At 37.7% G+C, this 27,915-nt stretch overlaps 1 protein-coding gene across 1 annotated transcript; it reads left to right on the forward strand.

Annotated features, from left to right (window-relative positions):
* LOC148125761 (prosaposin-like) lies at positions 1–27,486 on the forward strand. The gene is made up of 7 exons (XM_087932147.1): positions 1–1,501; positions 16,500–16,630; positions 21,221–21,295; positions 21,777–21,902; positions 26,262–26,459; positions 27,075–27,227; positions 27,418–27,486. The coding sequence occupies exons 1-7, from the start codon at positions 1,441–1,443 to the stop codon at positions 27,484–27,486; spliced, it is 813 nt and encodes a 270-aa protein (XP_087788273.1). The 5' UTR covers positions 1–1,440.
* Positions 27,487–27,915: the final 429 nt, after the last annotated feature.

The following is a 27,915-nucleotide window of genomic DNA, read 5'->3' on the forward strand; positions in this document are numbered from 1 at the left end:
AAAGTACAAGAAAGGGAAAAAGGAAATTAGAAAAAAAAGATAGCTTGCAATCTTTTACAGTCATAAGTAAAATTATAAATGTACCCTTTATAGTTAGAACTTTTCTATTTTATCTCATTGAAAAAGTCTCTAAAGGGACTCCTTTCTTTAAAGTTTCTGAGTCAGTGTATATATTTGAATCCAGAGTTTTTTAGCTTTTTTTATCTGGTAGAAGAAAACGTGTACCCAACATATAAAATGCCTGTCCCTTTATATATTTTAAACACTTTGTCTGGTGACCTATGCCAACAGATTTTATAAAAATTCTCTTCAACATAGTGCAAATGTAATGGTCCATCTTTATATAAAATTTTACTCCAGTAATATGACTTTTTTTTCAAATTTCAATAAAATATATACATTTTAGCAATTGCATATTCATAATTCGTCCACAAGTCTACTTTAAACTCAAGTGTTAGAATATTCAAACCATATTTTAGACATTCTTACAGTTGAGTATGACTCTATCCCTCTGCCACCAGTTGATTTTATTTCACATTCTTAACATTCTAGTATCTCATAAAGCCAGTTGTGGTTTCTTATTTCTCATCCTTAAAATGCTTCAAAATTTTTCAGGTACAACTAGATTTTGTGTTTATTTCTCACACTCAATATGGCACATCTAACAATGAATTTCTAAAATCCACATTAACCTTGACTTTCTCATAGCAACAAATATCTGTATCATCCAAATCTCAGGTCAATGTCCTTTTAACTCCAAAAGCCTATTCCTCAGTATTACCACTCTCATCCAAACCAAGCAGCAAGCTGCAAAATAGTTGCAGATCAGGATGAATCCCTGTATCATACAGATGTTTTATGGCTGTTGGATGACCACTGGTTATTGAGGGGGTTACCATGTGCAATTCAAAGTGCTGTTTTTAATTTCTATACCAGTGTTTTTTAACTTGGCAATTTGAAAACAAATGGCTTTCCACTCACAGAGCCAGCATGTCAACACTACTTCCTCCATTACTATATTTTTAAATGGACTACTATATGCTGATTTTATCCCTTTTTATCATGTTTTTTAATGATGTAAATTGAGAATCATCTTTTGGGGGTGGGGTGTCTGACAACACCTAACAAATTGGAATCCCAACCTGTCTATAACCACATAACTTCTTGAATCATTTTCCTTCCCTTAATCCTCAGTTGTGGCAGGAAGAAAGGGAAGAAGGCAAACAGGCTATTACGCAGAAACTGCAGTTGCCTCTTTCAGCTGGGAATACTCAGGCACTTACAAATGATGCAAATTAATTGCATGGGTGTGGTAAATGGTACATGTGAAACCTTTAGTGGGTGTTAAGTACTCCCCATCTTGTAGCTTCTTTTGGGGTTGCTTATTCTAGAGAAGAGCTGGCAGGCACCATCACTGAAGAGTTGGTTGGCAGGAGGACCATGGAAGGCTCGTGGAAAACTTGGGTATTGCTGCTGGTGTTCGCTCTGGCTTTCTATCAAGGTAAAGAACAAAGAGTTTTTGTTTCATTCTTGAAAGGAAGCAGAAGTGTTTTATGTTACTAGAAGAAGAAAAAGTAAAAGGTGATATGGCTAGTTTTGATTCACCTTCAGGGAGAGAATATACACTTGGCTTGGCTGAGAAATGGGTAAAGTCCACTTAAAGGCTAGCTAGCCCTTTCTTTCTTATATGTAGAGTAGTTATTCTGTCCTAATCCTAGAACTTTAATGGTTTCATGACAAAAAAAGGTGGTTTATGTGACCTAGACAGAGTTGGTAATATGGACAGCTGAACATCAGGAATAAGTTGGGCTACCCTTCCTGTGTAGGAGTGAGGTGGCGGCATTTTTAAAGATTGGAACTTGTGCAAACTGAACAATGATACTACTATTGAAATGGGAATAGCATTTAACTCTTGAAGCATGGAGACACACTCCAGCATCTGTTATGTTCTTCATGTGTAGTCCAATTGTTATGTAAGATTAAATTTACTCCAAAAATATTCTCAAAGCTGCTGTTTGACCCACAACTGATGTGTAGCCATTAGGAACAATGCTTAAGAATAAGAGTGCATTGTAAACAGCCTTGCATCTTATTTTCACTTAACAACTAGAGGAGGGAATATCCGTTTTTATTCCTTGTAGAATAGATGTCATCTTGCCTTTGAATCTATTCCGGCAGATATTTTGAATATGAGAAATTTCTTGGCTAAAGACTATTCTTGCAGAACCTGTTTTCAGAGTTACAGTGCATTTTCATTTCAGAGCAAGATGTGCACATCAACCAATTTCAGGTGTATCTAATAAATGTGTGTTGTATGATACTCCTTCAGTGTCTTTATTGCTATCAATACATGCAAATAGTAAATGAATGATTGTTTGATTTTATTGTAAGGACATGCAAAGAAGAGGGTTTCTTTTTTCAACAAGTTTATTGATTATGTGTATTAGATTAGGAGATAAAACAAATAAACAAAAAAAAGGGGCAAGAAAAAAGATAAATAACTTCCTCCTTTGTCTTAGTAAGTATAAGTAACTTTAACAACTTACCACTATTTCTTAAAACAATCTTTTTATCCCTTCATCACCATATATCATTCTCCATAAACACATTTTTAAAATCTCATGCTCATCCTAATAAAGTCCATTAAGGCTTACCAGAAATAACTTATAAATAGATCTAATAAACTCACATGAACATTTCTCTTGCCTTTATATCTCATTTTCTATTATTAAGCCAATCTTTCAAACTTTATTGTTCAAATCTATCAGATAACTATTTTAACCTTAAATTAGTTAATTTAAAATGCAGCAAATGAATTCTTGCCATTAGAATTTCTTATAAACAAAGCCTAAAGCATCATTATCCACTCTTGGCCAAAGAAAATGCATTAAATAATAAATAAACCATTTATTAAAATATTAAATCAAATATTAAATAAACCATTTATCAAATAAACCATTTTTATATTCTTTCCCCTTGCTCCCAGCAATTTTAATCTTTAGTCTCTTCAAATAGCGTCCAACACTTGGTTTCTTTTCATTTTCTCTTTGTCTCTTCTGAAAATCATTGGCCATCATAAATCTCTTTTGTAAATTCAAAATATAAAGTTTATTTTTATGGTCTTATTATTTGTACATCCTTTTTAGTTATAAGGTCGACCACTTTCATTTGTATATTGTTTTTTTCTGTATCATTCTTACAGCTTGTCATTTTTAAGTCCACATTTGAATCAATTTCAGTCTTTCCCAGTTATTCTTCCATAGCATCTAGGGCAGCCTGTACTTTTATTGATCACTAGTCACTTGCAAAAAATAAACTTTGCAGAATATTAGCTGTGGCTCAAGTACTGATAAGTCAGGAGAAAGCAGGAACCACTAATTTTCATTCCTTAGTAATCTTAGGCTCAGTAAGATCATAAGAAAGAATAGAGGAGATTTACAAATAAGCATGGACATAGATAGCTCCTTCACCATCATTGCTGCACACAGCCCTCAGGTTTGGAAATGTTTCCAATCATTTCAACTAGGCCTTACATTGCTTGTTCATTTCTATTCTCTCTTGGCTTCTCAAAATTCACACATCATAACACACCCTTTTCCGTCTATGCTTGGTAGGGGAATAAGCCCAAGGGATTGGTTAAACAGCTTGCCAAGGTGACCTCCTTTGTCTGAATGAAGCCAAACTGGATCTGAAGTCATCTTTAATGATTTAGCTTTCTACAAGGGACTCAAAGTAGAGCAACACATGACCTGTGATTCTCAACACCTTTCATGTTGGCACCATAATTTCAGCTGTAGTCTTGATTTCAAAAATCTACTTTCAAGATCTGATGAATCACACCAAGGCTTCTGTAATACTGCCACTCTCTTCTCTGGAGCATAGGCAGGGCATTATACCAAGTAGTTTTTCATGCCTAACTTGCCTTGAAGAAGACCTGTAATAGGAAGTGTGTATAATAGTCATTCCTAGGATCCTGGGAGTTAACAGAAGGCACACCCCAACCTCCACATTATTGCACCACAGCCAGATACGTTGCTTAGAAACCCTACGAGACTTCTCCTTGCCCCTAGGAGCTCTGCATATTCACACACAAAACAGGACACAAACCAAAGAAAGCTTGGAAGTTGTATAATCCAATTTTGCTCTGAAAACAGCAGCAGCAACAAGTATAGTTTTTTGGGGGAGGAATCAGGATATTGAGTGTTCATACCCTCTTCTAATAAAATGTAAAAGCGTTGGTGGATAAGTAAAGTTGGTTTTCGTATTGTATGGGGTAAATTTACGCTCATGATAAGTTCACTCCTTTACTGCTACCTTTTGAATCTAAATTCTTAGCACATGATTTTGAGCGTCCGTGTAACCTGAAAGCAGAAAAAGACTAACTCGAGAGAGTGGAAAGAGAGCAAAAAACCTTGCGATGCAATTCAGGAATATAGGAGTGATGAATTTGTACTGTATAATTCATATATCTGTAGGCTTAGAAGAGGGCAGGGCTTTTTCCTCCAGACCTAATAAATATTAACATGCCTAACACTCATTTCAAGTTTATGTATATAAACACACACATGCATATGTATATTGAATTCTGCATAGTTCAGACTAAACCCACTTGCCCAAGGCCTAAGAAGGTAGTATCAAAATACTAATTCTGAAAGCAATTACGTTGATAAAAAGGAATGAGCTAACAACCTCCGTATTCAGTAAGTGATTCTATGAACTTACCAAGGAAATCTCCTTTTTGTCTTTCACTGAGATTCATCCAGTCTGTGTCAAGTTAAAAAAAAGAGCATATTGATATTTTACCTCGTTCTAACTCCATGCTCCCAATATTGCTAAAAGAACAGGAATAACATATCCCTGCCACAAGAGATGGTGATGGCTTAAAAGTGAGTAAAACCAACATCTCTGGATAATATCGAGCACATTAATTCCCTCTGAACTCCGAATGATAGCCAGAACCCACTGCAACTTCTGCCATTGATATGGAGGTAGTTCCCAACCTAGGTCCCTAACGGAGTCTGCCCATTATGGTCTCAAGTTGTCAGGGTCATTAAATGAGGCTACCATGTGGTCTCGCTTAATGACCTCACCCCAATGCAATTGTTGAGCAAAGCATAGAGTGCCTTGGATCTGAGAGGGCTGGCACAAGCCCAGGCCTGCCTACCCAGGCCTCCCAAAGCTTCCCTTGCTCTGTTTTCCATCCCTCGGGAACTCCACCGGACTTGGGCCTACTTTCTCCCTCACCGGGTCCTACAGGCCTGAGGTCCGCTTTCATCCACCCCACTGAAGCCCATAGCTCCTTGCCACCCCTTGTCACAAATCCGTCACTTACTCTTCAAAAAAAAATCTCTGAAGCTCCAGAGAATGCGTTGGTGCCTTATGAAATTAGCTGCCATATTTGGAGCGGCTACAATTCCTTCTTAACTGCTCTGAAAATGGCGGCGGCCGCCTCCAGGCCGTAGCCACATGGCCTAGGACACCAAGGGATGGAATGGCCTGCCTCCTCCCTTAATATAAGCTCCGGAGATCTTACAAAGGTAAGTGGCTGGTCTGTGATGGGGGACGTGGGAAGCTGGGGCCAGATGGGGTGAGAACCAGGCCCAAGGCCTGTGGGAGGCCTGGTGGTGGTGAAAGCAGGCTGCAGGCTTGTAGGGCCCTAGTGAGGCATCATGAGATCATGAGATGGGTGTGGGCTGCTGCGGTGTCCCTGCGGCTGGTCATAAGGACAAATGACAATGGGGACACAGCAGCAGCTATAACTTCGAAACGGGGTTGTAAGCAGCTTTTGAAGGGTCCATCGTAACTTCAAATGGTCTCGCGTGAAGGACTGTCTGCACTGAAAAAGTTCTAGAGTCTTGTTAATTTTTATAGAATTAATTTTTGAAGAAGACACGTTTCCCCGAGTTTAAGGTGTATTTGTTCAAGGGATCAGATATATGCACGCCCCCACACTAAAGATCTGCAATTCGGATGATGCTTATTAGGTTAGAGCCAAATGGTTGCAACGCAAAGCTGGGAAACCACTTCAGAGGCAGTATATCATTTTACCCCCAGTCTGAATATATCATTTGCTTGAGCCAATAGTTCCTTTTTTGCCCTGGGGCTAGTGTGGAAATATTAACATGCCTGCATCTATCAAGCGTCTGCAGTGTTTCAAGTGCAATAAGAGGCAATCATCTAGAAAGAAGAAAAGAGGATCCAGCCATTCAGGGTGGCGTCAGCCTGCATATTTATTTCTACTTCCTTCCCTGGGAGATACTCCATAGCGTCTGTGTTCCCATGATTGCAAGTGCTGCTTCCTCTGCTATGAATGTATTCATTCCCTTGATACTTATACAGTTAATGATGTTCGCAATAATGCTTATATGTGTGTGAGGGCATCTTATGCAGAGAAAAATTGGTTGTTGCATATATCATCACAACCGTGAAGTTGCCCAGTGAGGTTCAGGGATGCAGGAATGAGTTAAGCTAGGTCTCCTGTGCCTAAACTTTCGCAGCTACTGTCCTGACCAAGGCTTCCGAGACTGTAATTACGCACACGCTTATTTTAAAAACAAGTCTTGTTTTATTGCAATGCTGGGAATTATTTTCATTCCCAGCTGGTAACAAATCTCAAACAGTCCCTCGAGGTAAGCACCCACCTGTATCTGGCGCCATCTTTGTACCTGCCAAATATGCCTTGTTTTCCTTCTCTTTGGTTAAAAAGAAACAGAACATCTCATGTAGGTTGTTGAGATGAGGCAATTTCCTAGATGGTTCAGTGGTTACAGATGTAGAGGTGAGCATGTGGGTAGATGGTCAAGTTCCCATAGAGCAGTGAAGATTGCATGTTTCAGATGGAGACACTACTGACTGCACATCTTCACCTTTGAAAAAACAGCTTTGTGGAAATGGTTGAGTGTTGTTTACCATCCAAATAGATAGGATATAAATAAAAGGGTACATAATAGTACCTTAAATTCATACAAGAAGACCCTATTAAATTGTGCCCATAGCTTTATTATTTTTTATTAGTTACAGGTTTATGTTGTAGCTATCTAGGAAGCAAGGGTGATTGAGTCCTGATCATCAGCAAAGTTATACTGAAGGAATGAAAATGCTGGTTCACTGAAAGGAAAAACAAACTGAGATTGCATATCACGCCATTACAACATTTAACCAAAGCAATAGATTCAATTATCTAATCAATGAATGAGTGAGCAATTAATCGTTAAAAAATTATTTCACAAAGAAGCAATCATTGAAAGAAATTGCTCCCGGAAGTTAGATCACGTAAAACCATAACACCTCTTTCCTTTGAGGTAAAGCAATTCAAGTCCAGAAAATTCCTTTATCAGAATTTTTGACTTTTTAAAATAGAGATCATTTGTGTTCTTGCGTATCCTAAAGTTATGCCATTATACAGTTTAGGGGACTATAATCCCATCATCCTAGCCAGTGGAATGAATACCGTAGGGCTAGGTGCAATGGTGTTCGGGAACTAACATAGTAGAGAACATCAGGAGGTTTGTTGAGGGTGATTGATTGGCATAGCACAATTGCTGAGATTGCAAATTTGTGTTGCTCCAACCCATTTGTGTGCATTTCACACTTCATAGAACCTGGATTCTCATTTATGGAATGTTCTTCCCTCCTTACTCCACCCTCAAAATTTCTTTGAATGCATTTGAGAAAGATTTAAAAAATTGACTGATTTAATAAAGCGGATTGATTAATGGAAGCAGATGTTGGTAATGGTAATGAACCAAGTTTGATGATAGATATAAACCTTGTTACTGTAATAAAGTAAGATGGCCCGACAGGCAGTCCCTGGGCCTAAGATATTATGGTTGTACAAGTATTATTTATTGTAAGTATTGTGACTCTAAATACACTGTAAATTGCTTTTATTGTTTATTGTGTCATTTTAACTGTTTTACTAGGGCTTTATTTAGTTCAGTCATTGACCAGTAAATATGTAAATATCATAAAATATAACACACCAGAGCCAACATAGGTAGCATATAACATATGAAGTTAGTCTAAAATCTATAAAAACCAAAGCCAATTTAAAAAGTTAAGAGAGTTATGATGAGCTGTGCCACTGAAGAATAACACATAGACATGTTTTAGCAATTTAGATCCACTGCTATCTATAGTCCATAAAGTTCTTATACTTTTGCATTATACCCCCAGAGCAAAATCTCACTACCTGAGCTATAACTTTAAGTGAGCTCAGCTAACCTTCAATAAAGAATGGAGCAATTGTCTGACTTGTTCATAAAAATGGCAGTCTAGAAGAATGTGTGTCATAGGTCCTGTTTCTCCTTCGCCACAAGGGCAGACTATTTCAAAAGAAAATATTTTGTGGTAGTCTCAAAGGTGCTTTCCCAAAAGGCAACTGGGTCTATCTTCCTTCCTTCCTTCCTTTTTATTTTCTTTCTTTCTTTTTCCTTTCCTTTTGCCTTGTGGAAAGCATTGTATATTTGGGTCAGCCATGACCTCTATGATTGAGAATCTCCATAGACGTATGGTGTGGTACTTCCCCTCTGCTATTGCAGAATAAAAGGTGCTCATGTATGCCGTAGAGCAGAAGTCCCCAACTTTTGCGGCCTGGTGGCCCAGCTGGTAAGGGAGAGAGGAACCGGCCCACTGCTCATCTGAGTGGAACTGCACGTGTTCATGTTGGCCCACCGCTTCCACAGCCCAGTTAGCAGAAGTTCTAGGAAGGCCTTCTATTAACATGAAACAAGAATTGGGAGCTTTTGATAAATCCTTCTGCAATCCCATGTCAGTTATCCTTGATTTGACTCTGTTCATAGCCTCCTCATAACCCATGCCAACTGAGCGTCTGTAGATATTAATCTGTTTCTTGCAGGTTACTTGCCAAGTATCTTTGTATTGATCCAATAATAACAGGGATAGTCAACCACTGGGTTTACTTAGTAAGATTCTAATCAGGTTTAACAGTATTTTGCACCAAGCTTGAGACTCAAGGTTGTATTAGCCGTGCACCTATAATATCCCTAGGGAAATTCGATTGGACATCTCGTGTTTTTACTAATTTGTTATGTGCCTAAACTACTCTCTGGTGGGGAGTATGTCCTAGATAAATTCTTTATTAAATAGCATAGTTATATCAATAAAAGAAAATGCAAATTCAAATTAGCCCCTGAAAAAAATTTCAGAGGAGTATTTTTAAAGTATAAAGTAGATTTATCGGCTAGCTATTCTCCAGAAGAACATCGACTTAAAACAATATGGAACTTCTCCAGTAAAAAATGATTTTGAATTATTTCAGATCTTTGTCCTGTTATTATTCATATTTATCACCTACTTACATATTATAATCTATGCTTCAAATGTACAGTCTGGCAAGGGCAAAAGAGGAAAATCCTCTCCCTCCTATACCCAGTACAATATTTTATATTCTGTATTCTGTTGACTCATCTCCGTTCTGATGATTGATACTCAATTGAAATTAATGAGGCCTGAATATGCTTCAAATATGCAACTCAGTTGTTGTTTTTTTAAACAGGGAGATGAAAGGAGGGTGTGGACCAAGTAAATTATGTTCTAACCTGGAAAATTATGGATAATCCAAACGTTCATTTCTTTGTGGAGCAAGACATATGAGCTGTTTGTTCTCATTTATTAAAGATGAGGCGAGAAAGCAGGTCACAAATGGGGAACTACTGGGGCATAAACTTTGTTATGGTGACCTATTATGCAAAGGTTTTCAGCAGACATAGAAGATGTGAAAGGCTTATTCTTTAAATTCGGGATACCCTCATCAATCTTTTGAGCCCTGCATCCTGATTGTAGGAGCCCTTTTCTTCTTTCTTCCAAGGCGGGTATGTCATGCAATAAGATACGGTATGGAAGTAAAATCTAATCTCAGGAATACAGTGGCCCAACTGGGGTGGGTGTGAGCTTCTCTCAACTAGCAATGAACTGCTGGAGCAAGATGCATGGAATCCACATAATTCCTGAGGAAAAGGTACTCTCCAGTTCCCAGCTGCAGCCTCTTCCACATTTCCAACTTTATTCTTTTGAAAGAATCTGTGTTTTTATTCGATCCTTCACCAGGGTGAAACAAATAACTTGTTTTGAGGTGTGTGTGTGTGTGTGTGTGTGTGTGTGTGTGTGTGTGTGTCTTTTTAACCCTCCCCCAATTTTTTTGATCAATCTGGTTTGACAGATTGACCCTATTTGTATCTACTTTATCCCTGGTACAAAGATCCAAAAAATAATGCATTTGGATTACCCTAGGAATTTGTTTCTCTAAGCACTAAAACTGTAGCCTCTGATTCTACCTCATCAAAATGGATTCCTCCTTAGGAGAATGATTAAGCCATCAAAATACACCACATTCCTGCATATAACAAATGCATTAAAATTATTCCTCTTCATTGTATCAGGGTATGCTTAAATGGACAGAAGGCAAATCCCCATAATTATTTTAATACTTGCATAGTTCTTAAATTGGTAAACAGTTCGATGTTCACTTCCTTCTAGATTTAAAGGAATCAATTTTACCTCCTATGTTTAACTGAAACACCAAGAGGCAGGCTGATTCAGAAGGAACTGCTGTACTGTATATGTGAAAGTTGGTCCTTTTCTTTCTAGCTGCAATATTTCTGGAAATCATTTTTCACACACCCCAATTAAGCTTTGGAAGCAAAATTCCTATGGAGGGAAGTAGACTTAAGGATCGGAAAGATTTCTGTTCCTATTTTGTCTTTATTCCAGCAATGAGAGGCAATGATCTTAGTACTGCACTACGTGTGTGTGTGTTTGTGGGCATATGTCATAGTGTGTGTATGTGTGCATACAAATCAATCCATATATGTTTTCTGATCATTTTTTTTAAAAAAATAAATAAAATAAACTTTATTAAAGATTAAAAAAAAGTATGCACAATGCATAATACGAGACTGTTGCAAACGAAATCAATGTGAAAAACAAAATGAATAAACATAAAACACATTTTCTGACCATTTTTATTGAACAAATCAAGCCTACACAGATGCATGCATGCTTCCCGAGAAAGTAAAAAAACAAGAAGGCAAAAAGGAAGAAAAAGGAAAACCAAGAAAATGACTTGGCCTGTAAAAGCTGGGCAGAACAGTTGTAGTGCAAGACACTACAAAAACCGAGTAAATAATTAGCAAAATAGTTACATGGTTATATACATCTTAAGAGATTTTTTTTAATATTGAAAATTTTGAAAAACATTGTTTTTCCTGCTTTGCAGCTAAGCAGCAATATAAATAGTAGTAGTAGTAGTAGTAGTAGTAGTAGTAGTAGTAGTAGTAGTAATAATAATAATAATAACTGCCTGACTTGAATTCAGCTCTCTCCATTCCTTATCTCTGCAGTGTGTGTGTGTGTGTGTGTGAGAGAGAGAGAGAGAGAGACAGACAGACAGAGAGACAGAGAGAAATATATAGTTGTATAGCAAACTTCAGTTGTGTGAACATAGTTATTTTAAATAACTTGTGGGTGACTACATGAATTTTGTAAGCAGGGCACTGTAATCTGATCATAACCACACCACTCTTGAAACAGATAACAGAAACAATCTGATTGTGGTGTAAAGTATCTTATGTCTCAATCCTGAGATTGAGATTGTTGAGACCTTAGGAAAAAAAAGAGATTTGGGGTGTTATGACAGAGAAAACACCACCTACACATAAGTACACATAAATAGGGTAGTGAATTATGTAGGGAAATCTTCAAGGAAAATACATTTCATCAATGGGAAAAAAAGATTTTGAGATGAAGAAACAAATGGATAGTAAGATAGAAAATAATTTACATTTCTTATTCTAACTCTACTCCAGATTTAAGATAATAGAGACTGTAGAAGGATAATAGGTACTTTAATACAGGCTATGTTAGGATAATAGGATAGCTAATAAAATGAGTGATGGGTTAATTAATTCCTTGTTCAATGTTTATGTAGAGTGATTATACAGAGTATAAGAAATAATATTAGATATTTCAGACACTGAGAGCATGATTTTACAGATGCAAATCTCAAGAAAATGTGTGTTAATACACAGATGTTGGACAAATAACTTGTTAGAGATGTTCTCTTCCGTCAAACATCAAATATGCACTTCAAAATGGGGTTCAGATAAACACAGTTAAGCAATTTACTTTATAAGCCTTGATAACGTGTTAGTTTATTGGTTGTGTGAAAGCTGTACTATGCCAAACCAATCGTTTGCCAACCTTGGACATATTTTCCACCTGCTTTAACCTGTAATATATATGTGTCTGTGTCTGTGTGTCCGTCCGTCCTCATAGAATGATTTAAAGGTTCATATTTTATGTTTAAGTCCCCAAAGAGTTTATGTGCTCAGAGAAGTTCAACAACTTTTCAAGTACTCTTAACCATGCCCATTCAAGGTTAAACTAGTGCTTAATGTACAAGGGGGTTCTCTATTCATAAAATGGAAGATAGTTCTGAAATTTATTTAACAAAGTCAATATTTGTCCTGGGTGTACATAAGGATCTGAGGTAACAAATGTTTTGTTGTTGAACCTGTTTTATCCTGCCAGAAAAGCTACACAAGTGCCTCTTGCAAAGGCCATAAACTGTTCTCAAAGCAATCCTGCCCTATAATATTCCTCTCTGAAATGGTTTTCATTTCACCATGTTTAATATGAATGTGCATTGTCTCAAACAGGACTTTTCTGTTCTTTCAAAATCACAAAAATAATTCTGCATCTGCCCTACCTTGATAATTAAATGAGATATGAAGGCCCAAATCAAATCTTCTAGGTAGGTGGCAGCCCTGGGTATGTGTGGATTCATCCTACCTGTTAACTCCCTTCCCCATCAAAACCAGCCTTCTGTACTTGCTAAATACAACAAAACATTGTTTTATTTTGTTTTAATGTATTTTCTTAAAACTTCATCCACTGCCCTCTCCTTATATGGATGACAATGCGAGAATTCTACTTTGGAGAACCACCAGCAGAAGAACGAAGACATACTGTACAAAAGCTTTGCCATAACATACAGTATGCATGAATCTATTAGAGACTGAGATATAATTAGAGCCTGAAAATCTTGTTTGTGTTATGGTGTCAGCATCTTCCAAAAGTTGATATATAGTTGTAATATATCTTTATAAGCTGCACAACAGGTTACTTAACAAAGTTAGTTATTTGTTCCATGGGACATTCCCTTTTAGTATTTACTAGACGACCCATGACCCATTGAGTCATTGTTTTAGAAATTTCCTTATCTAAATAATCACCATAAGTAAGGTGACCAACCGTCCTCATTTAGGGAGGACAGTCTTCCTTTTGTAAGTTCTGTCCTTCCTTGAAAAAGGTCCTCCTACATGTCCTCCTTTCTGATATTTGAAGACTAATCTGTAATGCCGACCCGATCCGTTGTGTGTGATGTGACGTATTTGTATTTGACATGACGATTCGTCAAGGCTCGGTACAGTGCGGCCAGACTCGATTATGAGATGCATGCGCTCCACACAGGAGAATTGTTTTGAGAGAGTGTGCCGCGCGCAAGAGTGCGCCTCATGCAAGTGGCTTTGGGTTTTTTTCTTCAATTTATTTGTGTCGTCCTTCTCATTGTAAAAAAGTTGGTCACCTTACCATAAGCAGAAGTGACTCCTAATTGCTAGTTGACTTCCAGACTGAGCTTTCAGTGGAAAGCTGGCAATCAGCATGGGGCATTTTCCCCTCTCCCATCTCTCCCTCCCTCTTTCCCCTTTTTTCCCCTTTCCTTCACTGATCCTTTCCCCTTCCCCCTTTCCCCTTCCCCTTCCTTCCTTCCTTCCTTCCTTCCTTCCTTCCTTCCTTCCTTCCTTCCTTCCTTCCTTCCTTCCTTCCTTCCTTCCTTTCTTTCTTTCTTTCTTTCTTTCTTTCTTTCCCCTCACCTCCCTTTCCCTTCCCTTCCCGTCCTGAGTTGGGTACAGGAGCAAACTATAGTAGTGATGTTGTTTGGGAGACAGTACATCAGAACAGAAAATTCACTTACCTTCCCAGGAAAGGTTCAGTTATCAAGGTAGTAACACCTGTTCTTGCTATTATTCTTGTTTATACCCCAAATAAGAAAAAAAAAACCCACATGCTTAGGTTTTGCAGGTTTTAAATACAATATTTGCATCAGCGTCTCACAATGTTTGAGCTAAAAAGATAGCAATCACATTGTACATTATTATAGAAATGTCTAGCTTGAATGACATGTTCTCCTGCAATATATAAAACCGGCAGAAATTTGGAAATAAAAATGACTCAGCTGATTCCTACACTGTAGAAATCCACACATTGGTATATATGCGATTCCAATATAAATGCACACCTGCAGACTATCTCTTTTGATCTTGCTACTTCTTGTGGTTATACTCTATCATTATTAATGGAAATTGTGAAAGATGATATACTATCTTCTTCCAAACTTTGAATCTAGAGAGAACCTCCTTCATAGACTCAGGAAATAGTTTGTAATAGAATAAAAGAACCTACTTAAACACCATAGAGTTGTATCCAACTATGACAATGAATGATGATGACAGCAATGAATCAATCACTCACCATCACTTTTAAAAGTCAATTTTTGCTTCTTTATCTGTTCTGAAGGACTGGGCCATTTATTGAAGACTTGGGAGAGTGGCTGCAATGAGGATTAGAACCAAGGGAATTTTCATTGTGGGCTTTTGAGCTAGAAGAATGTAGGTGATCACTAGATGGCAGAAGAGTGATACAGAAAACTAACCATTTACTGCCGCCTAGTGGTGATCTAGAATTTTACAATTCAAAGCCAGTAGCTGTAATTCATTTCATGATTGGAAATCATTTTGTGTTAAGTATTTATATAATACGTCTGTTTCTTAGACGAGTGTTGTGTCAGACAGTTAATTTCACTCACTGATTGGGCTCATCGATTGCAGTTTAATCTGTAGCAAGCAGCTGTAAGAGGACTATCTTGCAGATCTGTTCAAATATCTGTATTTCCATTTCTGCAGTAATAATGCAAAGAAGATGTATACATGGATAAAGCCATTTAAAATGTCACTTCTAGTTATGCCGCTTGTTTGCACCTGAATTAAAAGAGCAAAAGAGCCATTTGATGTAGTGGTTGAGGCACTGGGCAGGAAACCAGGAGATTGTGAGTTCTAATCCCTTCTTTTTCATGAAAGCTGGCTGGGTGACTTTGGGCCAGTCATTCTCTCTCAGTCCAACTCATCTCAAAGGGTTGTTGTGGTGGTGGTGGTGAAATAGGAGTATTAAGTATGTTTGCTGCTTATGGTTGACCAAAATTGAAGATGATGATGATGATACAATTAATATTATTAGACAGCATCTACCTGTATCAGGTCCTTGGGAAGGCTCCGTAGGTGGACAAAAATGCCACATATAGTCTAAACATCTGGCTGACTATGCATTGACCATAATACAAAAAATATGGTTTGACTGACAAATGACATTGACTGACATTTAAGGGAGTTACAAGTGGGTTTTATGGATGACATAAGATGCCCCTTATTTCTTCCCTTTGTAGCTGCCCTTACTAACTTTATTGCGGTCATTAATCAGCACAAGAGAATTGATATTCAAATAGCAATAATATCCAAAACCAAACTGACAATGTTAGGATAATTTAGAAAACTACAAACAAAGAATTTTGGCTAAAAGACCATTTCAGTTAAAATATGCTAAATGTCTTGCTCAGGCTATGCATATACAAAAAGAAAAAAATAGCAACCTTGGTAATCTAATTTTGAAATAGCAGTTATATAAAACACACACAGATACACATTTAAAAAATAAAATAAAGTATTTCAAAGGGGGTTTAAGAATTTTAAATCTCTTACAGGTTATAGACCTGAAAAAAATATAATATAGTACAATACCTGATTTTGTATGTACACCTTAAAACGAGTTAAGGTGAACCCATAGTGGATATTTGACCATTAGTGGCTAGGATTCTGCCAGATGACTATTTACAGTACACTTATTTGTTACAATCATTTTCCATCTATTTATTGGCCCCTAAAGGGGGCTAATCTAGGCATCTTACAATAATAAAAACCATTATACAAAAAGCAAGGTTTCATTGATATTCATGATTTTAAAAAAGTTTATGATATACCTCCCTCTTCCCATCATGATCCTTAAATGAGTGGCTGGCATTTATATTCTGTGTTTATAAATCATCATTTATTGTGTGTGACATAGAACTTCTGGTCTTTTCTTTCTTTATTGTGTTCACTTCACACTGCATTCTGGGGTAAGTTACTGTTATTCCCGTTTTACCAAGCGGGCATTAGAAGTGTATTTCTTTCTCCAGGTGGTTCCTACATGGCTGAATTAGGTTTTGAGGCCATGTCTGAGGTTCTAAAAGTTTCTTCCTGGATCAAATCTATATCCAGGTAGGGCTCAAAATCCACGATTGAAAGTAGCACTTGGTTTCACTGTGAGATAAAGCTATTTTCTGTTGAGCACCTAACATCTATTGTCTCTCTTCTCCTTGTGGACAGCTGCTGGAATTCCTGTGACGCCGCAGAAAGAATGTACGGAAGATCCATCAATATTGTGCCAGGATTTTGCTACAGCTCTGAAGTGTGGAAGCTTGGAGCGCTGTTACGAGATCCTGCAAGTTAATCATCCTGTGAGTATACATGACAGTGTAATAAAAATGTCCATTTCATTCTTGATAACATTTCCATTTCACTCTATCTAAGGTATAGACCGGTGTTTTTCAAACTAGGTGAATTTAAGATGTGTGGGCTTCAGCTCTCAGAATTCCCCAGATAGTTAGGGCTGTGTTTGTGTATGTATTGAAGACTGCATAATTCACTTAATAAATAAATGTTGTCCTCTGTAATCAAATGACTATTAGCAGCTTACAATATTTTTCAGCCCATGACTTGAAATCTTCCATAATCTAATAGTAAAATAAAATTAAACTTCAAATATGCATACATTTAAATGCATAGGTGTACTAAAATTAAAAATAAAACCTATAACTGAAATAAATAAATAGATGGGAGCACTGCTGACTCTTCGGCTCTGTAACAGAGATGAGCACCGCCCCCTAGAACCGGAAACGACTAGCACGTATGTGCAAGGGGAACCTTTACCTTTATCTAGTTTCCATGAATAAAGTCCAATTTCAGTTAGAGAATATTATAAACTAACCAAGGAACTAAAACGATACAAATCTATCAAGTAAATAATTATAATTGATTAAAATCTGTAACCATAATTATTTGTTCTAGATGTTTTATCTAAAAGCATATTCCACACATTTAAACTAAGAAAATATTCAAAACATTTATGCAAAGCATGGGTAATCCCTAGATGGGCATTATAATTAACAAATGCAGTACAATTATTAAATCAATCACCAGTACTAAGCTATAAAATATAAGAAATCACTTATTTCTTCATGTATTATGTATTTGGAAGACCTTTTGATCAAAGGTACTATACCCTTAGCAGATTATGAATTTTCATTTCTATATATTAAACAAACCATTGTTTAAATGCTAGGAAAAAAGTAATATATATTTAACCATGATCAAATAAGCCAGCTTTATAAACCTTCTTTTTCATTTAAAAGTCTTGAAGTTTTTTTCCTTTTAAAATAGTGTCCAAAAGCAAATTTCTTTTCATTCTTTCTTTATCTTTCTCAGGAACTCTTTCATAAGTATTACACAATTCTTTTGTAACATTTTCACAGTGCTGTTTCAATCAGAGTGACACATGATTTGTGTCAATTTTCAGGTGATTCATCCTGTTTTCCGCTCGCCAATGAACTGAAAGGGAGCTAGCCTATTGCCCTGCAGAAATTGAGATGATAAATTCAACACAGTGCAAATGTCAAACTGAATTCATAGGTTTCCACCACCAAACTAATTAGTTCTTCCTCTCTATTGAGAGAACACTCCCAGTGGATAATTGATGAAGATGTTGAATATTACATCACGGTGGATTAATCCAGTAAAATGGGTGGGGACCACCAAGGTCCCTTTCAACTGTGTTATTCTATTATTCCATTATTCTTTCCCCATCCTCTCTTAAGGCTGCTCCCCTATTGCAAGAGAAAGTTTTCTGATCCCCACACTTGTCCAGATTCTCCAGAACCCATTTGGGACCTACAGAGGACTCATAGCGGTGGTGGTATTCAGCAGGTTCTGACCAGTTGTGGAGAACTGGTAGTGGAAATTTTTGAATATTTTGGAGAACCGGCAAATCCCACCTCTGACTGGCCCCACCCCCATCTATTCTCTGCCTCCCAAGTCCCAGCTGATCGGCTGGGTCTTCTTTGGTTGCCCTGCACAGGAGAATGGAGCTGGAAAGCAGATTAGTGGGATGAGGAGGGATTGGGTTTTTTTGTAGTAACCTTCCCCCAGGAGTAGGAAGGGAATGGGAATTTTGCAGTATCCTTCCCCTGCCATACTCACTAAGCCACACCACGCCCACCAAGCCATGCCCACAGACCCGGTAGTAAAAAATATTGAATCCCACCACTGACTCAGGACTATCTGTTCTGCTGGTGGAAGGCCAAAGCTAGATGTACCTTCCACCTTGACCTAACCAATATGAATACAATACTGCAGGATGAACCGTATATATTTCCCCTTTTGCTAGATCCCATTTAGTTAATTCTGAAATCATCTTGAATTTTCTAACTCTCATTTCTGAGTCAGTAAGCAATGGAGACAGAACTTCTGTTTACCGTCCAATCTTCTTTTCAGTCACCCAGCCCTTCTACCCCGGTGACTGAGGACTTGAATGGCATATCACATTAAAGATACAACCATTGCCTAAATAGCAGTCGTATGTTTCATCTCACTCAGTTGGCCGCTCTCGATCTCTTTTAACCGTCTTTACCAACTTAGCCAATTCCTTACTCCTTGGTTGCAGTAAATGATGTTATAGAGAGAAAAGGATATTACAGACAACAATTCCCATTGTGCCTACTATATCTTCTGGGCTGCTGCAAATGTTGGGGATATTTCTCCAACTCACTGAAAATTCAGGAAAGGTGTGTAAGACAAGCAGATGGCTTGGTTTTCTGGTGGCCTCTATATTCAGGCTCCAGTTTTCTTTGGAGCTGCACCAAAATGTGGCCCATTTTAGGATATATATGGGAGGAAGTTTTGTTTTATTAACAGAATAACAGACTAGTCTAACTCCCTGCTCAAACAGGAGACCCTATATCATTTCAGACAAATAGTTGTCCAATTTCTTCTTAAAAACCTGTTGGAGCACCCACAAGTTCTGGAGGCAAATTGTTCCACTGATTAAATTGTTCTAACTGACAGGAAATTTCTCCTCAGTTCTAGGTTGCTTCTCTCCTCAATTAGTTTCCATCCATTGCTTCTTGTCCTGCCCTCAGGTGCTTTGGGGAATAGACTGGCCCCTTCTTCTTTGTGGCAGCCCTTCGTATTGGAGCACTGGAATAATGGAACACATTATTCAATGGGCATATTTATGGGTAGTAATAGTAAGCTCTTAATGATGTGGCTGTAATGACATAACAAATCGGATTACAGGTGTAAAATCACCTGATGAAAATCGGTAAGGTGAAACAAGACAGTACACGCATCTCTTTACTTTGCACAAGCATCAATGCAAACAAACCTTTCTCAAGAGCTTGCTGCCAATCTGGCTTTGCCAGCAAAAAAAAATGTGTTATCTTTTGTAAGATGACAAAAGAAAAAGTAGTTTTGAAATGGTCTGACTGGTGGATATTATTCTGCAATCAAAGCGATGGGAATTTTTCTCAGAGGCCTTGTAGAAATAGATCCACAAAGCAAGTTAAAGGGTAGATCCGCGAGGAACATTTTCTCAGCTTAAAAATACGTATCTGGTAAGGACTATTCCAAAAATGGCCTTTAGGAATTACTCACCTACTTTAGCATTTGCATTAGTGCTTTTCTCACTGAAAAAAATCTGAAGCAATTTTTTAACGGATAGAAGTAATGGATTAATTAATAAATAGAAATATTAATTCCTTTTTTTTCCGTAATGAAGTTTTTTATTGAGGAAAACGAAGAAGCTATTTTATTACTTGCCAGGGCACTAAAATCTCTTCATGATTCTTAATGATTTCCTTTACAACTGAAGGGGGATGCTGTGGGATTAAAGGCTGTAGTAGAGAGCCATGAAATTGTACTGTGATTGCTGAGGGGCAGAAGTAGCCCATGTGATATCTGCCATATAAGCCTGTATTTGTTTTAAAAAAAACATTTTTCAGCTTATGTGGAGGAGACAAGTACCATTAGTTGAGCCAGTAGTTTAAATTTTCCCTGTTTTACTGTTCTTATGGAAGTTATCCCCATCTTTACTTGAAAAGATATTGGAGTACATCTAAGTACCCAGAAGTGTCCTGGATTTTGTTCTGATATGATTTCTGGGCTAGGAATTGTATGTTAGACCAACTTGTTCATGATAGAAGTAGCGCTTTTATGGTGTATTATAGTTCAAAGGCTCTTTTAGATTTTTATCTGTATCAAAGAACCTTTTTTTCCCCAGTGGCTTTCCCCCGCTTTTGTTTCTACTTCCCAATTTTGTTTAAACTCTTTTCTCTTTGCTTTTTTTTTTGCATTTTATACTTTTTTGAAATTCAATAAAGTTTTTTGGGAAAAGAGAATTGTTTGTTAGACCAGTTACTCAGCTTTATTGAGTAATGATGGGAGAAACTTTGTTTTAAGAAAACAAAGCACTGGTTGTTCCCTTTTGACACTAAATCATATGGATGCCAGTGATAGACATTTAATCTCATTGACTGACTGTGAGAAGTGCAAGTCCCATTACATGAAATCAGAATTCCAAGGGATCCCTAGGAGTAACACAGTCTATTGCCATATATTAAAATCTGGGTGCCATTGATGTCAGATATTGCCCCAACAAACTACCCTTGATTTGTTGAAATGAATACACGATCTATCTTCTGACAGTAAGAGATCTCATCATCCCAAGCAACAGTGGCAGTATTTTATTACCCTTTACAGGAAAAGCAAAAATATAACCCTACTTTACTCTACTACAGTAGAGGCTTTCCTTTCAATACCATACCAAATTGTAAGTAATTTGGATATAGGACTCTTATTTTAATCAACGCAACTTCATGGTGACCTAGGTCTTAGTTTTGTGTCAGAGGAACCATGCAGCCAATTTAATCCAAACAAAGAGTTAAAATATAATACAATTGTTCTTCTAGTAACCCTCTTCTCTTTTTTTTCCTCAGAAAAACCTTAGATGTTCTCTTTGTAAACTCCTTGTAACCATGATGGCAAAGATTGTTCAAGACAATTCTACAGATGTAAGTACTGTAATCTAGGCTTGGGTAGATGAGGGAAGTGGGGGCGAAATTTTAAAGAAATGTTCCGTGCTATATTCTAATTTAGCCCTCAGACTAAGCCACAAAGTGGCTTATTTAGTGTCACTTAAAGCAATGTAGCTTATAAGATGGTAGATTTCTTTATTGACATTGCACCGCGTACAATGAAATTAAATGCCATCTTCATAAATAATCATTTAGTTAGGCCATTATGACCTAACCAGCAAATAATCAAACTAACCATGGCTTAAACATTATCATGAACTTCTCAGGATCCCTTTCTGGCACTAAAATAACTTTATTCAAAGTGAGTTTTTCATTCTTAACCCCCCGCTCCCTCCCATTCTGTTTTCAAAGATTGCTGTAGCCATTGGGAAAATTATAAAGAATCTGAAACAAAATAGAACAGAGCAAAGCAAAACAAAACGATTTATGTCCTTCTCTACATCTTTCTCCTTTCTAGGAAAGACTTGCTAAGTTTTTTGAGAGGGGATGCCAGTATCTTCCCTTCCAGGACTGGTCAATCAAATGCAAGAAGATGGTGGACACAGGAATAATCATTGTTATAGAGCTTAGTAAACAAGTTCAGGTAAATTATCTTTGGAACTATTATGGGAGTTGATTGGTGCTGATGCTTCTCAATGACTTTTGATGGAGATTGGAGACCAGATTCAAGTCAACCATTTTCTGATGGTTGATTTTATTATTTACTCTGCTATCAGCATGGTTGCTGGTTACTCTGAAACTAGCATGGTTGGACAAAGATCTCTCCGATAAACTGAAAGACAAAAAGGACAAGTACAAAAAGGTGAAAGAGGAACACATAGCTAAGGCACAATATCAATAGATATTCTGTTTGCAAAACTGCAAAGTTGAAGTCAGGAAAGCAAAGGCTCAGAATGAACAAGGACTTGCAACAAAAGCCAAAGATAATATTTTAAAAACTTTCTTTCAACATATAAATAACAAGACAAAAATCAAAGAAACAGTGAATCTACTAAGGAGAGAGGATTGCAAGGAAGTAACAGGCCGTAGAGAGAAAGCAAAGTTGCTTAACTCATTCTTTGCATCAGTCCTGCAAAAAGAAATCATAGCCCAATCTACCAAAAATATAACTGTAAAACAGGCTAGAAATAAAAATTAAATTAAACAAGAAAATGGTAAGAGAACACCTGTCTGTTTTTGATAAATATAAATTGCTGGGATCTGATGGATTACATTCTTTGCCTTTTTCCTGAGACTATTAGTAAAAAAAATCTGAACGGTGATGCAGCTGTACTCTAAGAATTGAATTTATTTATTTCAAAATATGATTCTGTTTCATGGTTGTGTATATTATCCTTAGATGTTCTCCAGCTTGAACAGTTCATAGGATTATTTTAATTGAATGTTTTAGTGATTTATAAAGATGACCTCTTTTTTATAGAAATATTGAAAACATTCTCACATTTGACTGGTATGTGAGTATTTCAATAAGAGTTGATTGTTTTGAACAGAATAAATGTTTCATTAAAATTAAAATTCTGCAGTCAAGTTTGGAGATAATATTTTTTTTAAAGCATTTGAAAGTCACTAAAACCTCCTCCCTTTCATATCTGATCTGATGAAACTGGTTTTGCAGGCTTTTGAACTACTATAAAAGCCTACAAAACCCATTTGACCAGTGACACCCACGTAATTAACATACACAATACAACAAGTAGGAATGATATCAAACTAGCTTTAATTTTTTTGTGGGGGAGGGGAATGATCTATCTCCATTCACATGTGGACAAATTCCAGTGAGGACATGGTAAGCTAGATGTCCCTGAAGAAGTGGGGAAGATATGTTGGAAGAGATAGGGGTCTGGAAGGTAGATCCTTGCCTGATAAATCTCTGGAGACAGGAGAGATTGTGAGATTACCTATATGTACTCCTTGTGAGTAGACTTCAGGAACCCAGGTTTTTGTTGTTGGCTGGTGAGCCAACCAGTGACTTGGAGTCTATAGATTTCAACTAAGCTCACAGACACAATATAGCTTATATAAAGTTAAGCTGAGCTTATCATTTTTGGAATGAACGTCTTTTACTGCTTTTGAAGCTTTAAGCATCTTTGGAACGGCACATTTTTGGCCTTCACTGGCTGAGTTTCCTCCTATCCTTAGCAAAAGAAGTTTTAAATAAGAGTTTAAGGATTTAGAAAAAAAAACTTTTGGGAGGGAACAAACGGCAAATGAGCGATTAGAGCAGGGGTCCCCAAACTTGGCAACTTTAAGACTTGTGGACTTCAACTCCCAGAATTCTCCAGCCAGCCAAGTTGCCAAGTTTGGAGACCTCTGGATTAGAGTGTTATTTCTGGAAAGTTACAAATGGACTAAGAGACTAGATAGATTTGAAATGAGATTTTGAAATTGATTATAAATATCCTGCCCATGGGAAACAGCTAGTTTTCTTTTTTAAAAGAAAGGAAAATAGTTATAATAGGATGGGACTTTGAAGTCTAGACAGTAGAGGGAACCAGAATGAATTATAACGAATGGAGAAGTATACTTAAATTTAAGTTATTAACACAGAATGGATTAAAGTACTTTAACATTGAAGATATTTGTGAACAATGGAGTCAGAAATTAATTTTAAGAATATCTGCCACTTTAGTTTGACTGCAGGTTAATGAAGTTAAGGGAACAAATTCTACTGGTCAAGATTGAAATTGATTTGAATGTGTATTTAAAAATGAGATTCTAAGCACGATTTGGAAAGAGGTTATATTCTGAATATCAACTGGTATCATAAATCAGGAAGAGTGACTTAGATAACTTTCCTACATTAGATTTTGAGTTCTTGGATATTATTTGAAGGGTTTAAAGAACACAAATGTTAGAAATAAAAAAAAAGAATCAAAAGTTGGTTTATAGATAAAATAGATATCTTTCATAACTCTTAATGGATTTTTGCTGAGCAGAACTGAATGACCAGGCATTAAAGTATATTATTGATAGCTAAGAGATGAGATAGGAGAACTTAGTTGTTGCAGGAGGTGAAAAGTTATTAAAATTGTTTATAATTGTGAAAAAGGAGAAATTACTTCTTTATATATACTGCTCAAAAAAATAAAGGGAACACAAAAATAAGACATCCTAGATCTGAATGAATGAAATATTCTTATTAAATACTTCATTCATTACATAGTTGAATGTGCTGACAACAAAATCACACAAAAATTATTAATTGAAAGCAAATTTAGCAACCCATGGAGGTCTGTATTTGGAGTTACACTCAAAATTAAAGTGGAAAAAAACACTACAGGCTGATCCAACTTTGATGTAATGTCCTTAAAACAAGTCAAAATGAGGCTCAGTAGTGTGTGTGGCCTCCACGTGCCTGTATGACCTCCCTACAATGCCTGGGCATGCTCCTGATGAGGTGGCGGATGGTCTCCTGAGAGATCTCCTCCCACACCTGGACTAAAGCATCCCCCAACTCCTGGACAGTCTGTGGTGCAACGTGGCGTTGGTGGATGGAGCGAGACATGATGTCCCAGATGTGCTCAATTGGATTCAGGTTTGGGGAATCGGCGGGCCAGTTCATAGCATCAATGCCTTCATCTTGCAGGAACTGCTGACACACTCCAGCCACATGACGTCTAGCATTGTTGTGCATTAGGGGGAACCCAGGGCCAACCGCACCAGCATATGGTCTCACAAGGGGTCTGAGGATCTCATCTTGGTACCTAATGGCAGTCAGGCTACCTCTGGCGAGCACATGGAGGGTTGTGCGGCCCCCTAAAGAAATGCCACCCCACACCATTACTGACCCACTGCCAAACCGGTCATGCTGGAGGATGTTGCAGGCAGCAGAACGTTCTCCACGGCATCTCCAGACCCTGTCACATCTGTCACATGTGCTCAGTGTGAACCTGCTTTCATCTGTGAAGAGCACAGGTGCCAGTGGAGAATGTGCCAATCTTGGTGTTCTCTGGCAAATGCCAAACATCCTGCACAGTGTTGGGCTGTAAGCACAACCCCCACCTGTGGATGTTGGGCCCTCATACCACTCTCATGGAGTCTGTTTCTGACCGTTTGAGCAGCCACATGCACATTTGTGGCCTGCTGGAGGTCATTTTGCAGGGCTCTGGCAGTGCTCCTCCTGTCCCTCCTTGCACAAAGGCAGAGGTAGCGGTCCTGATGCTGGGTTGTTGCCCTCCTACGGCCTCCTCCACGTCTCCTGATGTACTGGCCTGTCTCCTGGTAGCGCCTCCATGCTCTGGACACTACACTGACAGACACAGCAAACCTTCTTGCCACACCTCGCATTGATGTGCCATCCTGGATGAGCCGCACTACCTGAGCCACTTGTGTGGGTTGTAGACTCCGTCTCATGCTACCACTAGAGTGAAAGCACTGCCAGCATTCAAAAGTGACCAAACCATCAGCCAGAGAGCATAGGAACTGAGAAGTGGTCTGTGGTCACCCCCTGCAGAACCACTCTTTTATTGGGGATGTCTTGCTAACTGCCTCTGCTTTCCACCTGTTGTCTATTCCATTTGCACAACAGCATGTGAAATTGATTGTCAGTCAGTGTTGCTACCTAAGTGGACAGTTTGATTTCACAGAAGTGTGATTGACTTGGAGTTACATTGTGTTGTTTAAGTGTTCCCTTTATTTTTTTTGAGCAGTGTATTTCTTTTCTTTTTCTTTTATTCTCTCCCCCCATTTTTATTGTTTTTTTCCTTTTCTACACATTCTTTTCTTTTTTTTAACCTTTTAAAGTGTGTATTTAAGCTTTCGCCTTAGCTAAATAGTATGTATTTGGTCCATAAACCTAAAGTTTCTTTTGAGAAATGAACAAGATTTCTATAAATAAGTCTCTTAAACTTTGAGCTGGAAGACAAGTGTTTTCCAGTTTCTCTATTTTCAAGACTGGGAAGGACCTTTTGTGAAACTGTTTCTTTCTTTGGCTTTTTCCTAGGATAAACCTGAAATTTTGTGTAACGCTTTTCTACTCTGCAGTCAACCAAGTAGCCCCGCTGGAGCCCTGAATTTTCAGAACCAGCCAAAATCAGAAGAATGGCCTGAAATAACAGACTTTCCTGAAATGCTGTCTCCCTTCATAGCTAATGTGCCTCTTCTCTTCAGTCCCCAAGACAAGCCCCGAACGGAGCCCTGGGTGAGGAAACAGCTGGTCCTCTCCAGTCAAACACCCAACCAGGACAGGACAGAAAGATCTCAGAGGAATAGCTGGGGCCTTGCCACTCCATCTTAAAAGGCTTTTGGTACCTGAAGCAAACTTCATTTGACTTATAAGGGCTGGCTCCTTCAGACAGAGTTCTCTGAGGCTCTTATATAAGGGTGAAAAGTCAACATCCTCTCGTATAATCTGTCTAATTTCCAAAACGAGTAAAGATATACGGCATAAGCTATTTGCAGGAATTAGTTTCCCTCAGCCTTTTGCCAGCCAGATAAATTGGGCAATTCCTAGGGTAACTGACAATTTGGGGAAAGTATCAGATTAGGAATTATTCATGCATAATTTATTTCTTGTGGGAACTTCTGCAGCCCACATAAATGGATGGGAGGCATCATTTTGGGATTACCAAATGCCCATGTGAGGTGTAGCTAATGCTCAAGATGGACATTATTTCTATTCATCCCAACTGAACTGGGTTTCTGGAGGTGTTAATGTATTAACCCCTTTCTACAGCAACTTCTTTTACAAGATAAGCTTTTTGGCCACAAAAATTAGTAGGTATGTTAATCCTGTGTTCTCCTCTGTTCTCTTTAGTTCTGGCAGAGTATTCTAGATCCGTGTCATGAGTGCATGGTGGTGGCTGAGGAAATACACGACATCTTGAAGAACAATGCCTTTCTTATCCAGACTTTGCAGGATTATGCCATGAAGCAGTGTGAAAATTTGGGGACCCAAATGGTAGATGAGGTAATTCACGTAGCATCTCCCTAAATAATAAGGGAAACTTACCTTGATAACAATGGATGAGGAGCATCTCAATGAGGAACCAGAATGGAATTAACTGAGGTGCTCACAACTAATTTATTGATTATTATGGCATGGATTAATCTTTGAGGATTATTCACGTTGTTGGGTTTTTTTGTGTTAATTTCTTTAGTGCAAGAAATATGTCCCTGAATACGCACATACTTTTGTGCAATTCCTCATGGATCTCTTGGTAAGTTGATTGTATCTTCATGTCTTTGGCGAGCAAGAATGCAACTTATTGTTGATAACACTCTTATCCTAAATTACAATTAAAAATATAAAAAGGAAAAAAAACCACAAGAGCTGAAAGTAAAAAAAAGAATATAGTCCAGAAAAAAAGAAACATCTAGAAATTACTTCCTACTTCATCACAAATAATATAAATAATTTTAGCAACTTATGCCCTTCTCTTAAAATACAACAAATGAACTATTCTTCCATATCCCATCTCTTATCTATAAATTCTTAAGATCCAGTTTATGATAGTACATTTTTGTAATTTTTCAATCCAGGGATGTCAAACTCGATTTCATTGAGGGCCGCATCATGTTTGTGTTTGACCTCAGGGGGTGGGGTGGGTGTAGCCAGGGTGGGCGTGGCCAGCTCGCCATCGGAGGTTCCTGTGGTG

The sequence above is a fragment of the Pseudonaja textilis genome, chromosome 4 (genome assembly GCF_049901715.1).
Source record: "Pseudonaja textilis isolate UNSWEBS1 chromosome 4, rPseTex1.2, whole genome shotgun sequence".
Taxonomy (NCBI): domain Eukaryota; kingdom Metazoa; phylum Chordata; class Lepidosauria; order Squamata; family Elapidae; genus Pseudonaja; species Pseudonaja textilis.